This window comes from Oncorhynchus keta, chromosome 13, assembly GCF_023373465.1.
Source record: "Oncorhynchus keta strain PuntledgeMale-10-30-2019 chromosome 13, Oket_V2, whole genome shotgun sequence".
Classification (NCBI taxonomy): Eukaryota; Metazoa; Chordata; class Actinopteri; order Salmoniformes; family Salmonidae; genus Oncorhynchus; species Oncorhynchus keta.
In genome coordinates, this window is record NC_068433.1 from 955679 (window position 1) to 973730 (window position 18052).

The following is an 18052-nucleotide window of genomic DNA, read 5'->3' on the forward strand; positions in this document are numbered from 1 at the left end:
TGTTGTTGTTGTACCTCACATAGATTCTGTTGTTGTTGTACCTCACATAGATTCTGTTGTTGTTGTTGTACCTCACATAGATTCTGTTGTTGTTGTCGTACCTCACATAGATTCTGTTGTTGTTGTTGTACCTCACATAGATTCTGTTGTTGTTGTACCTCACATAGATTCTGTTGTTGTTGTTGTACCTCACATAGATTCTGTTGTTGTTGTTGTACCTCACATAGATTCTGTTGTTGTTGTTGTACCTCACATAGAGATGAACAGGCATCTCCTAATAAAGCAGTTGAATCACTTAACGTTCCAGCGGATTAAACTCCCCTCCGTCAGGACGGAGACCTTTATGGAACGTAGATGACATTTACCCCTGGAAAACGTTTATTGTGAAACGTACATATGTTTACTGGTGCTCTATGATGTGCCCATTGAATATCAACAAGGTCACAGTCCGTTGGTGGTTTAAAGTTTATTGAAAAAGTATGGATTTCAGCAAAACAACGAAAAGGGCAACTCCAGAGGGCAAACGTGGGTAGAAGTGGGAGAGGTGGGAGTTTCATCGTTTACATTTTTTTAAGTATTGACCGTGGGGCGAATCGATGTGACATCGGTGTAGTCTGAGCTAGATTCCACAAAGCCTGGTGTCTGCTCCTCTTCGTTGGTCATTAGAAACATCAGTTCAGTGCGTCTACAGGATGTCAGGATATCATCAAGCCTGCGTGTGATAAGACCACTGAGCTTGACATCAACCCCAGACCCCTAGGCAGGCATTGATGTCTGAAAATAGGATGCCGATGACAATTTCTGCAAGGCATCATGTCTGACACTCTAGTGTGTCAACAGAAGGGGTCAGACCTAAAGGGGAGATCAGCTGCAAAGAGGTCAAGATTCAGAGAATGGATGGAGAGAGAGGGAGGATGGAAATAGGACAGAGAGGGGAAAGAGGGTAGGGAGAGAGAGATGGAGGGGGTAGAGACATGGAGAGTGAGAGGAATGGAGGGGGTATAGACATGGAGGGGGTAGAGAGATGGAGAGGGAGAGAGATGGAGAGGGTAGAGAGATGGTGAGGGTAGAGAGATGGAGGGGGTAGAGAGATGGTGAGGGTAGAGAGATGGTGAGGGTAGAGAGATGGAGGGGGTATAGAGATGGAGGGGGTAGAGAGATGGTGAGGGTAGAGAGGAGGGAGGGATGGTGAGGGTAGAGATGGTGAGGGTAGAGAGATGGAGAGGGTAGAGAGATGGTGAGGGTAGAGAGATGGAGGGGGTAGAGAGATGGAGGGGGTAGAGAGATGGTGAGGGTAGAGAGATGGAGAGGGTAGAGAGATGGTGAGGGTAGAGAGATGGAGAGGGTAGAGAGATGGTGAGGGTAGAGAGATGGAGAGGGTAGAGAGATGGAGGGGGTAGAGAGATGGAGGGGGTAGAGAGATGGAGGGGGTAGAGAGATGGTGAGGGTAGAGCGATTGAGAGGGGGAGAGATGTAGAGAGATGGAGAGGGTAGAGAGATGGAGGGGTAGAGATATGGTGAGGGTAGAGAGATGGAGGGGGTAGAGAGAGGGAGGGGGTAGAGAGATGGAGAGGGTAGAGAGATGGAGAGGGTAGAGAGATGGAGGGGGTAGAGAGATGGAGGGAGAGATGGAGGGGTAGGGGGAGAGATGGAGGAGGTAGAGAGATGGAGGGGGTAGAGAGATGGAGGGGTAGAGAGGAGGGGGTAGAGAGATGGAGAGGGGAGAGATATGGAGGGGGGAGGATGGAGGGTAGAGAGATGGAGGGGTAGAGAGATGGAGGGGTAGAGAGATGGAGAGATGGAGAGGAGGGGTAGAGATGGAGGGGTAGAGAGATGGAGAGGGGAGAGGGTAGGGGGAGAGATGGAGGGGTAGATGGAGAGAGGGTGGAGATGGAGGGTAGAGAGATGGAGGGGTAGAGATGGAGGGGTAGAGAGATGGAGGGGGTAGAGATGGAGGGGGTAGAGAGATGGAGGGGGTATAGAGATGGTGAGGGTAGAGTGATGGAGGGGGTAGAGAGATGGAGAGGGGGAGAGGGTAGAGATGGAGAGGGTAGAGAGATGGAGGGGTAGAGAGATGGAGGGGTAGAGATGGAGGGGGTAGAGATGGAGGGGTAGAGAGATGGAGGGGGTAGAGAGATGGAGAGGGGAGAGATGGAGGAGGTAGAGAGATGGAGGGGTAGAGAGATGGAGGGGGTAGAGAGATGGAGAGGGGAGAGATGGAGGGGGTAGAGAGATGGAGAGGGGGAGAGATGGAGGGGGTAGAGAGATGGAGAGGGGTAGAGATGGAGAGGGGGTAGAGATGGAGAGGGTAGAGAGATGGAGAGGGTAGAGTGATGGAGGGGTAGAGAGATGGAGGGGGTAGAGAGATGGAGAGGGTAGAGATGGAGGGGGTAGAGAGATGGAGGGGTAGAGAGATGGAGGGGTAGAGAGATGGAGGGGGTAGAGAGATGGAGAGGGGGAGAGATGGAGGAGGTAGAGAGATGGATGGGGTAGAGATGGAGGGGGTAGAGAGATGGAGAGGGGGAGAGATGGAGGGGGTAGAGAGATGGAGAGGGGGAGAGATGGAGGGGGTAGAGAGATGGAGAGGGGGTAGAGATGGAGGTGGTCGAGAGATGGAGAGGGTAGAGAGATGGAAGGGGTAGAGAGATGGAGAGGGGGTAGAGAGATGGAGAGGGGGTAGAGAGATGGAGGGGGTAGAGAGATGGAGGGGTAGAGAGATGGAGAGGGGGAGAGATGGAGGGGGTAGAGAGATGGAGGGGTAGAGAGATGGAGAGGGGGAGAGATTGAGGGGGTAGAGAGATGGAGAGGGGGTAGAGATGGAGGTGGTCGAGAGATGGAGAGGGTAGAGAGATGGAGAGGGCAGAGATGGAGGGGGTAGAGAGATGGAGGGGGTAGAGAGATGGAGAGGGGGAGAGATGGAGTGGGTAGAGAGATGGAGAGGGGGAGAGATGGAGGGGGTAGAGAGTATAGTTTCCTTGGCCATAGTTTCCTTGGCTATAGTTTCCTTGGTCATAGTTTCCTTGGCTATAGTTTCCTTGGCTATAGTTTCCTTGGCTATAGTTTCCTTGGCTATAGTTTCCTTGGCTATAGTTTCCTTGGCTATAGTTTCCTTGGCCATAGTTTCCTTGGTCATAGTTTCCTTGGTCATAGTTTCCTTGGCTATAGTTTCCTTGGCTATAGTTTCCTTGGCCATAGTTTCCTTGGTCATAGTTTCCTTGGCCATAGTTTCCTTGGTCATAGTTTCCTTGGCTATAGTTTCCTTGGCCATAGTTTCCTTGGCCATAGTTTCCTTGGTCATAGTTTCCTTGGCCATAGTTTCCTTGGCCATAGTTTCCTTGGCCATAGTTTCCTTGGCCATAGTTTCCTTGGCCATAGTTTCCTTGGTCATAGTTTCCTTGGCCATAGTTTCCTTGGCTATAGTTTCCTTGGCCATAGTTTCCTTGGTCATAGTTTCCTTGGCCATAGTTTCCTTGGCCATAGTTTCCTTGGCCATAGTTTCATTGGCTATAGTTTCCTTGGCCATAGTTTCCTTGGTCATAGTTTCCTTGGCCATAGTTTCCTTGGCCATAGTTTCCTTGGCCATAGTTTCCTTGGCTATAGTTTCCTTGGCTATAGTTTCCTTGGCTGACCTGGACAACCCCTGCCTAGCTTCAGGAGATCCTCAGTGGGGAGGGGGGGGTAAATGGATGGAGTGTGATGTGAGGAAGATGTTGGAGACTCCTTCCAGCTGTCCCTGCACCAATCCAATGGTTTTTTAAATGCACGATGGGTAGTGAACTAGTGCACACTTCTGGTGTCAAAACAAAACACAAAGCTCCTGATCTATCAGTATTAGGACCTGTACCCAGAGTTCACCACTGACCTCTAACCCCTGACCTCTCCTTATGTCACCTCCTGTTACCTAGGTACATGGCCATCATCCACCCACTCAAGCCGCGCCTCTCGGCAACGGTAACCAGGTCTGTGATAGGCTGTATCTGGGGTATGGCCGTGGTACTAGCGTTCCCACTGTGTTACTACTCAACCACCAGAAAGATTGGACAGAGAACACTGTGTTACGTCTACTGGCCCCGCACTGCTCAGGACTCATTCATGTTAGTACCTCACTGCTCAGGACTCATTCATGTTAGTACCTCACTGCTCAGGACTCATTCATGTTAGTACCTCACTGCTCAGGACTCATTCATGTTAATACCTCACTGCTCAGGACTCATTCATGTTAGTACCTCACTGCACAGGACTCATTCATGTTAGTACCTCACTGCTCAGGACTCATTCATGTTAGTACCTCACTGCACAGGACTCATTCATGTTAGTACCTCACTGCTCAGGACTCATTCATGTTAGTACCTCACTGCTCAGGACTCATTCATGTTAGTACCTCACTGCTCAGGACTCATTCATGTTAGTACCTCACTGCTCAGGACTCATTCATGTTAGTACCTCACTGCTCAGGACTCATTCATGTTAGTACCTCACTGCTCAGGACTCATTCATGTTAGTACCTCACTGCTCAGGACTCATTCATGTTAGTACCTCACTGCTCAGGACTCATTCATGTTAGTACCTCACTGCTCAGGACTCATTCATGTTAGTACCTCACTGCACAGGACTCATTCATGTTAGTACCTCACTGCTCAGGACTCATTCATGTTAGTACCTCACTGCTCAGGACTCATTCATGTTAGTACCTCACTGCTCAGGACTCATTCATGTTAGTACCTCACTGCACAGGACTCATTCATGTTAGTACCTCACTGCTCAGGACTCATTCATGTTAGTACCTCACTGCACAGGACTCATTCATGTTAGTACCTCACTGCTCAGGACTCATTCATGTTAGTACCTCACTGCTCAGTACTCATTCATGTTAGTACCTCACTGCTCAGGACTCATTCATGTTAGTACCTCACTGCTCAGGACTCATTCATGTTAGTACCTCACTGCTCAGGACTCATTCATGTTAGTACCTCACTGCTAGGACTCATTCATGTTAGTACCTCACTGCACAGGACTCATTCATGTTAGTACCTCACTGCTCAGGACTCATTCATGTTAGTACCTCACTGCTCAGGACTCATTCATGTTAGTACCTCACTGCACAGGACTCATTCATGTTAGTACCTCACTGCACAGGACTCATTCATGTTAGTACCTCACTGCACAGGACTCATTCATGTTAGTACCTCACTGCTCAGGACTCATTCATGTTAGTACCTCACTGCTCAGGACTCATTCATGTTAGTACCTCACTGCTCAGGACTCATTCATGTTAGTACCTCACTGCACAGGACTCATTCATGTTAGTACCTCACTGCACAGGACTCATTCATGTTAGTACCTCACTGCACAGGACTCATTCATGTTAGTACCTCACTGCTCAGGACTCATTCATGTTAGTACCTCACTGCTCAGGACTCATTCATGTGTCTAAATACGTATAGCTTCCTTCATTCATTTATTCATTTGTCTCTCTCGCTCTCCCTGTCTCTCATGTCTCCCTCACTCCCTCATTCATGTCTCTCTCCCTCTCTCCCAGGACTCATCCCTCATGTTAGTACCTCCCTGCTCAGGACTCATTCCCCCATCTTTCTACCTCCCTCTGCTCAGGACTCATTCATGTTAGTACCTCACTGCTGAGGACTCATTCATGGTGTATGTGCTGCCTCTAGTGGTAGTACCTCACTGCTCAGGACTCATTCATGATAACTACCTCTACAGATACAAGCCAGGACTCATTCATGTTAAAGATACGCTCACACACACAGGATGGAGACTCATTCATGTGTCTTTATACGTTTTCCTTCATTCATTTATTCATTTGTCTCTTTGCAGTCTGCTGTCTCTCCTACCACCTCTCTCCCTGATCTCTCTCTCAACCAACTCAGAGTCAAGTCTATACCTGTCAGTGTTATGGAGCGCGTCTACTTTATTGTCATTGTCCCTCTCCCTGTCTTTCTGTCAGATGGACAGACGTTTGTCCATCCCTCTGTCCCCATCAGACTGCTCAACAGAGTCAGGTCAGGTCCAACTGTCTGTTCAACAGGTATCATAACAGACTGTTCAGCAGAGTTGGTGTAACAGACTGTTCAACAGAGTCAGGTCAACAGACTGTTCAACAGAGTCAGGTCAACAGACTGTTGGAGTCAGGAACAGACTGTTGAGGGCGGAGACATAGGTCTGGTGACTGTTCAAAGATAAGGTCAGGTCACCATCTGTTCACAGATACAAGCCAAGAGGAAGGTACAACAGACAGACATGTTCAACAGAGTCACAAAGATACAGCAGGTCAACAGACTGTTCACGGACTGTTCAACAGAGTCAGGTCAACAGACTGTTCAACAGAGTCAGGAGACACACAGACTGTCTTTAGTCAGGTTTCCTGTCAACAGAGTGGTGAAGATGTTCAATGAGTGGTGGTCCAACAGACTGTTCAACAGTCTGCTCAGGCTCCCCTACAGACTGTCTCAACAGAGTCAGGATAACAGGACTGTTCAACAGAGTCAAACTGTTCAACAGAGTCAGGTCAGACTGTCTAACAGAGTCAGGTCAGACTGTTATGGAGAGTATTATGGTCAATGATTATTGAGTCAGGTCAACCTGTTGAGTCAGAACAGACTTGACTCATTTGAACAGACTGTTCAACAGAGTGGAACAGACTGTTCAACAGAGTCCATCCCTCTGTTCAACAGAGTCAGGTCAACAGACTGTCAACAGAGTCAGGTCAACAGACTGTTCAACAGAGTCAGAGTCAGGTTCAACAGAGTCAGGTCAACAGACTGCTCAACAGAGTCAGGTCAGGTCCAACAGACTGTTCAACAGAGTCAGGTCCAACAGACTGTTCAACAGAGTCAGGTCAACAGACTGTTCAACAGAGTCAGGTCAACAGACTGTTCAACAGAGTCAGGTCAACAGACTGTTCAACAGAGTCAGGTCCAACAGACTGTGTTCAACAGAGTCAGGTCCAACAGACTGTTCAACAGAGTCAGGTCAACAGACTGTTCAACAGAGTCAGGACTGTTCAACAGAGTCTGACTTCAACAGAGTCAGGTCGACAGACTGTTCAACAGAGTCAGGTCAACAGACTGTTCAACAGAGTCAGGTCAGGTCCAACAGACTGTTCAACAGAGTCAGGTCAACAGACTGTTCAACAGAGTCAGGTCAACAGACTGTTCAACAGAGTCAGGTCAACAGACTGTTCAACAGAGTCAGGTCAACAGACTGTTCAACAGAGTCAGGTCAACAGACTGTTCAACAGAGTCAGGTCAACAGACTGTTCAACAGAGTCAGGTCAACAGACTGTTCAACAGAGTCAGGTCAACAGACTGTTCAACAGAGTCAGGTCAACAGACTGTTCAACAGAGTCAGGTCAGGTTCAACAGAGTCAGGTCAACAGACTGTTCAACAGAGTCAGGTCAACAGGTGCAATAAGGCCAAGCAGCCTCCTAACCTGGGTGAACAAAATATAGCGTCCTCTTTATGTTGGAGAATGTGCTGGAGATCAAACTGGGTGATCTTCTTTCCTATCAACCAGACCAGCAGAACTATAATATCTAATACCCTGTTTCTCAGAGTCGTGGCTGAACAAGGACATAGATGGTATACACAGAGTATACCACACATCAGAAACACCTTCCTATATTCAGTTGCCCTGATATTGCCCTCAGAACAGCCTCAAACCAAAATCAAATCAAATTGTATTTGTCACGTGCACAGAATAATGCTATTTGTAGGGGCATAGACTCCAGAACGTGCCGGAAGCGTTCCACAGGGATGCTAATCCATGTTGACTCCAGGGATGCTGGCCCATGTTGATTCCAGGGATGCTGGTCCATGTTGACTCCAGGGATGCTGGCCCATGTTGACTCCAGGGATGCTGGCCCATGTTGACTCCAGGGATGCTGGCCCTTGTTGACTCCAGGGATGCTGGCCCATGTTGACTCAGGGATGCTGGCCCATGTTTGATTCCAGGGATGCTGGCCCATGTTGATTCCAGGGATGCTGGTCCATGTTGACTCAGGGATGCTGGCCCATGTTGACTCACATGGTGTTCAGAAACACGTTCCTATATTCATGCTGGCCCATGTTGACTCTACAAGGTGTCTCAAGCGTTCAAATCAAATTGATTTGCTGGCCATGTTGACTCCAGGGATGCTGGCCCATGTTGACTCACAGGGATGCTGGCCCATGTTGACTCCAGGGATGCTGGTCCATGTTGATTCCAGGGATGCTGGCCATGTTGACTCCAGGGATGCTGGCCCATGTTGACTCCAGGGATGCTGGTCCATGTTGACTCCAGGGATGCTGGTCCATGTTGACTCCAGGGATGCTGGTCCATGTTGACTCCAGGGATGCTGGCCCATGTTGACTCCAGGGATGCTGGCCCATGTTGATTCCAGGGATGCTGGTCCATGTTGACTCCAGGGATGCTGGCCCATGTTGACTCCAGGGATGCTGGCCCATGTTGACTCCAGGGATGCTGGCCATGTTGACTCCAGGGATGCTGGTCCATGTTGACTCCAGGGATGCTGGTCCATGTTGACTCCAGGGATGCTGGTCCATGTTGACTCCAGGGATGCTGGCCCATGTTGACTCCAGGGATGCTGGCCCATGTTGACTCCAGGGATGCTGGCCCATGTTGACTCCAGGGATGCTGGCCCATGTTGACTCCAGGGATGCTGGTCCATGTTGACTCCAGGGATGCTGGTCCATGTGGACTCCAGGGATGCTGGTCCATGTGGACTCCAGGGATGCTGGTCCATGTTGACTCTACAAGGTGTCTAAAGCGTTCCACAGGGATGCTGGCCCATGTTGACTCCAGGGATGCTGGCCCATGTTGACTCCAAAGCTTCCCATTGTTGTGTCAAGTTGGCTGGATGTCGATTGGGTGGTGGACTTGATTCACACAGGAAACTGTTGAGCGTGAAAAACCCAGGACTGTTGCAGTTATTGACACAAACCAGTGCGCCTGGCACCTACTACCATTTAAATATTTGTCTTGCCCATTCACCCTCTGAATGGCTTTCATACACAATCCATGTCTCAACACTTAAAAATAATTGTTTAACCTGTCTCCTCCCCTTCATCTACACTGACTGAAGTGGATTTAACAAGTGCCATCAATAAGGGATCATAGCTTTCACCTGGATTCACCTGGTCAGTCTCTGTCATGGAAAGAGCAGGTGTTCTTAATGTTTTGTATACTCAGTGTATATCTCAAAGATTTCTCCATCGTGCAGACCAGACGGCAGCCTCAGGTAAAAGGGGTGTGTCTCTTTATCAATAACAGCTGATGCTCGAAATCTAATATTAAACAAGTCTCGAGGTATTGCTCACCTGAGGTAGAGTACCTCATGATAAGCTGTAGACCACACTATGTACCAAGAGAGTTTTCATCTATATTTTTCTTAGTTGTCTATTTACCACCACAAACTGATGCTGGCACTAAGACCAGCTGTATAAGGCCATAAGGAAACAAGAAAGTGGTCATTCAGAGGTGGCGCTCCTAGTGGCCGTGGACTTTAATGCAGGAAACTTAAATCAGTTTGACCTCTTTTTTACTATTTTTACCTGTGCAACTAGAGGTGAAAAAACTCTAGACCACCTTTACTCTACACACAGAAACGAATACAAAGCTCTCACTCGCCCTCCATTTGGCAAATCTAACCATAACTCTATCCTCATGATTGCTGCTTACAAGAGAACAGGAAGTACTAATGACTCAATGCGGAAGTGGTCTGTTGAAGCGGATGATAAGCTACCGCACAGATGGCTTACCACAGTCCTACACTTCTTGAATACATGCGTTGACGACGTTGTACCCACAGTGATCGTACGTACATATCCCAACCAGAAGCAATGGATTACAGGCAACATCTGCACTGAGCTAAAGGCTAAAGCTTCTGCTTTCAAGGACTGGGACACTAATCCGGACCAGTTGTTCCGATGTAAGACCTGCTTACTTACAAGCCCTTAACCAACAATGCAGTTTAAAATATGAATAAGAAATAAAAGTAACAAGTAAATAAAGAGCAGCAGTAAAATAACAATTGCGAGGCTAAATACAGGGGGTACCAGTACAGAGTCAATGTGGAGGCTATATACAGGGTATTACGGTACTGAGTCAATGTGGAGGCTATATACAGGGGTACCGGTACAGAGTCAATGTGGAGGCTATATACAGGGTGTTACGGTACAGAGTCAATGTCAATGTGCGGTGGCACCGGTGTCGAGGTAATTGAGATAATATGTAGATGTAGGTAGTTATTAAAGTGACTATGCATAGATAATAACAGAGCAGCAGCAGCATAGAAGTGACCTGCCCATGCAAATAGTCCGGGTAGTCATTTGATTAGATGTTCAGCAGTCTTATGGCTTGGGGGTAGAAGCTGTTTAGAAGCCTCTTGGACCTAGACTTGGCGCTCCGGTACCTCTTGCCGTGCGGTAGCAGAGAGAACAGTATGTGACTAGGGTGGCTGGAGACTATGACCATTTTTAGGGCCTTCCTCCGACACCGCCTGGTATAGAGGGTCCCAGATGGCAGGAAGCTTGGCCCCATTAATGTATTGGGCCGTACGCACTACCCTCTGTAGCGCCTTGCGGTCGGAGGCCGAGTAGTTGCCATACCAGGCAGTGATGTTCTCGATGGTGCAGCTGTAGAATCTTTTGAGGATCTGAGGACCCATGCCAAATGTTTTCAGTCTCGTGAGGGGGGAATAGGTGTTGTCGTGCCCTTCTTCACGACTGTCTCGGTGTGCTTGGACCATGAAGAAGGCATAACAACATTTCTTACCCTTTTCAGGAGGCTGAAAACATTTGCCAGCTGTGTCTGTGAAAGCATGTTGGTATGGCAACTGCTTGACATCTGGCTGCAATGTGCTAAAGAGGGTAGGCCCAGTACATCACTGTGGCATAGCTCCCTGCCATCCAAGATGGGGAAGGCCCTACAAATGGTAAAATACTCCAGCCACCCAAGTCTCTCTGCTACCGCACCACCAGGAGTACTGATACAACAAGTATGGAACCAACAGGAGCCTTAACAGCTTCTAAATAGTTAGTTAAATAGTTAGTTAGTTAGTTAAAATAGTTAGTTAGTTAAATAGTTAGTTAAATAGTTAGTTAGTTAAATAGTTAGTTAAATAGTTAGTTAAATAGTTAGATAGTTAAATAGTTAGTTAATTAAATAGTTAGTTAGTTAAATAGTTAGTTAAATAGTTAGTTAGTTAAATAGTTAGTTAGTTAAATAGTTAGTCTATTTGGATAACTATTTAAGTAACTGGACTATCTACATTGACCTTTGGACCCATCACATGAGTTGAAGCCACTGTCTCTGTCACTTTATTCCTAGTTATATGTACATATACACCTCAATTACCTCAGACCCCTGCATATGGACTGGTACCCTGTGTATAGAGCCTAGTTATCATTACTCAGTACTGGTACCCTGTGTATATAACCTAGTTATATGTACATATACACCTCAATTACCTCAGACCCCTGCATATGGACTGGTACCCTGTGTATATAACCTAGTTATCATTACTCAGTACTGGTACCCTGTGTATATAACCTAATTATCATTACTCAGTACTGGTACCCTGTGTATATAACCTAGTTATCATTACTCAGTACTGGTACCCTGTGTATATAACCTAGTTATCATTACTCAGTACTGGTACCCTGTGTATATAACCTAATTATCATTATTCAGTACTGGTACCCTATGTATATAACCTAGTTATCATTACTCAGTACTGGTACCCTGTGTATTATAACCTAGTTATCATTACTCAGTACTGGTACCCTGTGTATCTAACCTAGTTATCATTACTCAGTACTGGTACCCTGTGTATATAACCTAATTATCATTACTCAGTACTGGTACCCTGTGTATATAACCTAGTTATCATTACTCAGTACTGGTACCCTGTGTATATAGCCTAGTTATCATTACTCAGTACTGGTACCCTGTGTATTATAACCTAGTTATCAGTACTGGTACCCTGTGTATATAACCTAGTTATCAGTACTGGTACCCTGTGTATATAACCTAGTTATCATTACTCAGTACTGGTACCCTGTGTATTATAACATAGTTATCATTACTCAGTACTGGTACCCTGTGTATATAACCTATAATATTACTCAGTATTATGTGTATTATAACATAGTTATCATTACTCAGTACTGGTACCCTGTGTATATAACCTAGTTATCATTACTCAGTACTGGTACCCTGTGTATTATAACCTAGTTATCATTACTCAGTACTGGTACCCTGTGTATATAACCTAGTTATCATTACTCAGTACTGGTACCCTGTGTATATAACCTAGTTATCATTACTCAGTACTGGTACCCTGTGTATATAACCTAGTTATCATTACTCAGTACTGGTACCCTGTGTATTATAACCTAGTTATCATTACTCAGTACTGGTACCCTGTGTATATAACCTAGTTATCATTACTCAGTACTGGTACCCTGTGTATATAACCTAGTTATCATTGCTCAGTACTGGTACCCTATGTATATAACCTAGTTATCATTACTCAATACTGGTACCCTGTGTATATAACCTAGTTATCATTACTCAGTACTGGTACCCTGTGTATATAACCTAGTTATCATTACTCAGTACTGGTACCCTGTGTATATAACCTAGTTATCATTACTCAGTACTGGTACCCTGTGTATATAACCTAGTTATCATTACTCAGTACTGGTACCCTGTGTATATAACCTAGTTATCATTACTCAGTACTGGTACCCTGTGTATATAACCTAGTTATCATTACTCAGTACTGGTACCCTGTGTATATAACCTAGTTATCATTGCTCAGTACTGGTACCCTATGTATATAACCTAGTTATCATTACTCAGTACTGGTACCCTGTGTATATAACCTAGTTATCATTACTCAGTACTGGTACCCTGTGTATATAACCTAGTTATCATTACTCAGTACTGGTACCCTGTGTATATAACCTAGTTATCATTACTCAGTACTGGTACCCTGTGTATATAACCTAGTTATCATTACTCAGTACTGGTACCCTGTGTATATAACCTAGTTATCATTACTCAGTACTGGTACCCTGTGTATATAACCTAGTTATCAGTACTGGTACCCTGTGTATATAACCTAGTTATCAGTACTGGTACCCTGTGTATATAACCTAGTTATCAGTACTGGTACCCTGTGTATATAACCTAGTTATCAGTACTGGTACCCTGTGTATATAACCTAGTTATCAGTACTGGTACCCTGTGTATATAACCTAGTTATCAGTACTGGTACCCTGTGTATATAACCTAGTTATCATTACTCAGTACTGGTACCCTGTGTATATAACCTAGTTATCATTACTCAGTACTGGTACCCTGTGTATATAACCTAGTTATCATTACTCAGTACTGGTACCCTGTGTATATAACCTAGTTATCATTACTCAGTACTGGTGCCCTGTGTATATAACTGTGTATATAACCTAATTATCATTACTCAGTACTGGTACCCTGTGTATATAACCTAGTTATCAGTACTGGTACCCTGTGTATATAACCTAGTTATCATTACTCAGTACTGGTACCCTGTGTATATAACCTAGTTATCATTACTCAGTACTGGTACCCTGTGTATATAACCTAGTTATCAGTACTGGTACCCTGTGTATATAACCTAGTTATCATTACTCAGTACTGGTACCCTGTGTATATAACCTAGTTATCAGTACTGGTACCCTGTGTATATAACCTAGTTATCAGTACTGGTACCCTGTGTATATAACCTAGTTATCAGTACTGGTACCCTGTGTATATAACCTAGTTATCAGTACTGGTACCCTGTGTATATAACCTAGTTATCAGTACTGGTACCCTGTGTATATAACCTAGTTATCAGTACTGGTACCCTGTGTATATAACCTAGTTATCAGTACTGGTACCCTGTGTATATAACCTAGTTATCATTACTCAGTACTGGTACCCTGTGTATATAACCTAGTTATCATTACTCAGTACTGGTACCCTGTGTATATAACCTAGTTATCATTACTGGTACCCTGTGTATATAACCTAGTTATCATTACTGGTACCCTGTGTATATAACCTAGTTATCAGTACTGGTACCCTGTGTATATAACCTAGTCATCATTACTGGTACCCTGTGTATATAACCTAGTTATCAGTACTGGTACCCTGTGTATATAACCTAGTTATCAGTACTGGTACCCTGTGTATATAACCTAGTTATCAGTACTGGTACCCTGTGTATATAACCTAGTTATCAGTACTGGTACCCTGTGTATATAACCTAGTTATCAGTACTGGTACCCTGTGTATATAACCTAGTTATCAGTACTGGTACCCTGTGTATATAACCTAGTTATCAGTACTGGTACCCTGTGTATATAACCTAGTTATCAGTACTGGTACCCTGTGTATATAACCTAGTTATCAGTACTGGTACCCTGTGTATATAACCTAGTTATCAGTACTGGTACCCTGTGTATATAACCTAGTTATCAGTACTGGTACCCTGTGTATATACTCATTGTGTATTTATTTCTCATGTTATTATCTTTGCATTATTTTTCCATTTTATTTTTCTCTGCGTTGTTGGGCAGGACCCGTAACTAAGCATTTAACTGTTACTCTACACCTGTTGTTTACCTGTTGTTTACCTGTTGTTTATCTGTTGTTTACCTGTTGTTTACCTGTTGTTTACCTGTTTACCTGTTGTTTACCTGTTGTTTACCTGTTGTTTACCTGTAGTTTATCTGTTGTTTACCTGTTGTTTATCTGTTGTTTACCTGTTGTTTACCTGTTTACCTGTTGTTTACCTGTTGTTTATCTGTTGTTTACCTGTTGTTTACCTGTTGTTTATCTGTTGTTTACCAAGCATGTGACAAAGAACATGTGACTTAATAGAACAGTGGAGGTGCCGGTACTCAGTACCGTTGTGTTCCGGCCCAATTCAACCTCTGATTATCTTATATAGTCATTACTAATGTTTAGCATGAATTATAAATTATTCTCATCCAACAGGTGTATCTATCAGTGTTGTGGCTGGCTATGAGCTCCACCATGTACAACCCTGTCATCTACTGCTGTCTCAATAGCAGGTAGGAGCTAGGAACACACACCATGTACAACCCTGTCATCTACTGCTGTCTCAATAGCAGGTAGGAGCTAGGAACACACACCATCTACAACCCTGTCATCTGCTGCTGTCTCAATAGCAGGTAGGAGCTAGGAACACACCATGTACAACCCTGTCATCTACTGCTGTCTCAATAGCAGGTAGGAGCTAGGAACACACACCATGTACAACCCTGTCATCTACTGCTGTCTCAATAGCAGGTAGGAGCTAGGAACACACACCATGTACAACCCTGTCATCTGCTGCTGTCTCAATAGCAGGTAGGAGCTAGGAACACACCATGTACAACCCTGTCATCTACTGCTGTCTCAATAGCAGGTAGGAGCTAGGAACACACACCATGTACAACCCTGTCATCTACTGCTGTCTCAATAGCAGGTAGGAGCTAGGAACACACACCATTACAACCCTGTCATCTGCTGCTGTCTCAATAGCAGTAGGTAGGAACACCCATGTACAACCCTGCCATCTAACTGCTGTCTCAATAGCAGGTAGGAGCTAGGAACACACACCATGTACAACCCTGTCATCTACTGCTGTCTCAATAGCAGGTAGGAGCTAGGAACACACACCATTACAACCCTGTCATCTGCTGCTGTCTCAATAGCAGGTAGGAGCTAGGAACACACCATGTACAACCCTGTCATCTACTGCTGTCTCAATAACAGGTTCCGTACAGGGTTTAAGCGTGCAATGCGCTGCTGTCCGTTTGTCCGTCTGTCTGAATACGACCAGATGGAACTACGTAGCGCCCATTTCCATATCAACAGACAGAGCAGCATCTACACCCTGACCCGCTTCGAGTCCTGCTCCGCCGACCCACACAACGACCGCAGCGACAGGTACCGTGTGTGTGTGTGTGTGTGTGTGTGTGTGTGTGTGTGTAGGTTCTGCGTCACGTTTTAAGTTTCTTCAAAAACAGACCATAATGCATTCCTTCATCTTCTTCTCCGCCAGGAGGAGGAGTCAGGGTGGTCGTCATGGTAGCATCACACACAACGGGGTGAATCGTCACGGAACCCGACATACACTCCTGACACACGCTAGTTACCACGGCAACCCCCGAGGGTCCACCTCCGCCACGGAGCTCACCTGAGAGGTTTGGACTTGAGACGAAGCGAACACACAAACACACACACACCCTTATTGAAACACACACAAACACACCTGGATTCCATAACATATAGGAATCCCCATTTCTGTTCTATACCAATAAGTAACTTGTAACCAGGTCTGTTCTGTCAGTTATATAGTCAGTTAAACCTTCTGTTCTGTCAGTTATATAGTCAGTTAACCCTTCTGTTCTGTCAGTTATATAGTCAGTTAAACCTTCTGTTCTGTCAGTTATATAGTCAGTTAAACCTTCTGTTAGTTATATAGTCAGGTAACCCTTCTGTTCTGTCAGTTATATTGTCAGTTAACCCTTCTGTCAGTTATATAGTCAGTTAACCCTTCTGTTCAGTCAGTTATATTGTCAGTTAACCCTTCTGTCAGTTATATAGTCAGTTAACCCTTCTGTTCAGTCAGTTATATTGTCAGTTAACCCTTCTGTTCTGTCGAGGTAAATAGTCAGTTAAACCTTCTGTTCTGTCAGTTATATAGTCAGTTAACCCTTCTGTTCTGTCAGTTATATAGTCAGTTAACCCTTCTGTCAGTTATATAGTCAGTTAACCCTTCTGTTCTGTCAGTTATATAGTCAGTTAACCCTTCTGTTCTGTCAGTTATATAGTCAGTTAAACCTTCTGTCAGTTATATAGTCAGTTAAACCTTCTGTTCTTTCAGTTATATTGTCAGTTAAACCTTCTGTTCTGTCAGTTATATAGTCAGTTAACCTTCTGTTCTGTCAGTTATATAGTCAGTTAACCCTTCTGTCAGTTATATAGTCAGTTAACCCTTCTGTTCTGTCAGTTATATAGTCAGTTAAACCTTCTGTTCTGTCAGTTATATAGTCAGTTAACCTTCTGTTCTGTCAGTTATATAGTCAGTTAACTCTTCTGTTCTGTCTGTTATATAGTCAGTTAAACCTTCTGTTCTGTCAGTTATATAGTCAGTTAAACCTTCTGTTCTGTTAGTTATATAGTCAGTTAACCCTTCTGTTCAGTCAGTTATATAGTCAGTTAAACCTTCTGTTCTGTCAGTTATATAGTCAGTTAAACCTTCTGTTCTGTCAGTTATATAGTCAGTTAAACCTTCTGTTCAGTCAGTTAAACCTTCTGTTCTGTCAGTTATATAGTCAGTTAACCCTTCTGTTCAGTCAGTTAACCCTTCTGTTCTGTCAGTTAACCCTTCTGTTCAGTCAGTTAACCCTTCTGTTCAGTCAGTTAACCCTTCTGTTCAGTCAGTTAACCCTTCTGTTCAGTCAGTTAACCCTTCTGTTCAGTCAGTTAACCCTTCTGTTCTGTCAGTTAACCACAGTCAGTTAACCCTTCTGTCAGTCAGTTAACCCTTCTGTTCTGTCAGTTAACCCTTCTGTTCAGTCAGTTAACCCTTCTGTTCTGTCAGTTAACCCTTCTGTTCAGTCAGTTAACCCTTCTGTTCTGTCAGTTAACCCTTCTGTTCAGTCAGTTAACCCTTCTGTTCAGTCAGTTAACCCTTCTGTTCTGTCAGTTATATAGTCAGTTAACCCTTCTGTTCAGTCAGTTATATAGTCAGTTAACCCTTCTGTTCAGTCAGTTATATAGTCAGTTAACCCTTCTGTTCAGTCAGTTAACCCTTCTGTTCTGTCAGTTAACCCTTCTGTTCAGTCAGTTATATAGTCAGTTAAACCTTCTGTTCAGTCAGTTATGTACAGTTAAACCTTCTGTTCAGTCAGTTATATAGTCAGTTAACCCTTCTGTTCAGTCAGTTAACCCTTCTGTTCTGTCAGTTATATAGTCAGTTAACCCTTC

At 44.7% G+C, this 18052-nt stretch overlaps 1 protein-coding gene across 1 annotated transcript in view; it reads left to right on the forward strand.

Annotated features, from left to right (window-relative positions):
- LOC127906904 (neuromedin-K receptor-like) overlaps positions 1–17547 on the forward strand; it is a 19402-nt gene extending 1855 nt beyond the window's left edge. The window contains exons 2-5 of the mRNA XM_052460707.1: positions 3906–4125; positions 15035–15126; positions 15833–16006; positions 16122–17547. Of these exons, the coding sequence (XP_052316667.1) occupies positions 3906–4125; positions 15035–15126; positions 15833–16006; positions 16122–16260 (625 nt within the window). The 3' untranslated portion in view covers positions 16261–17547. The remainder of the gene's footprint in view (positions 1–3905; positions 4126–15034; positions 15127–15832; positions 16007–16121) is intronic.
- Positions 17548–18052: the final 505 nt, after the last annotated feature.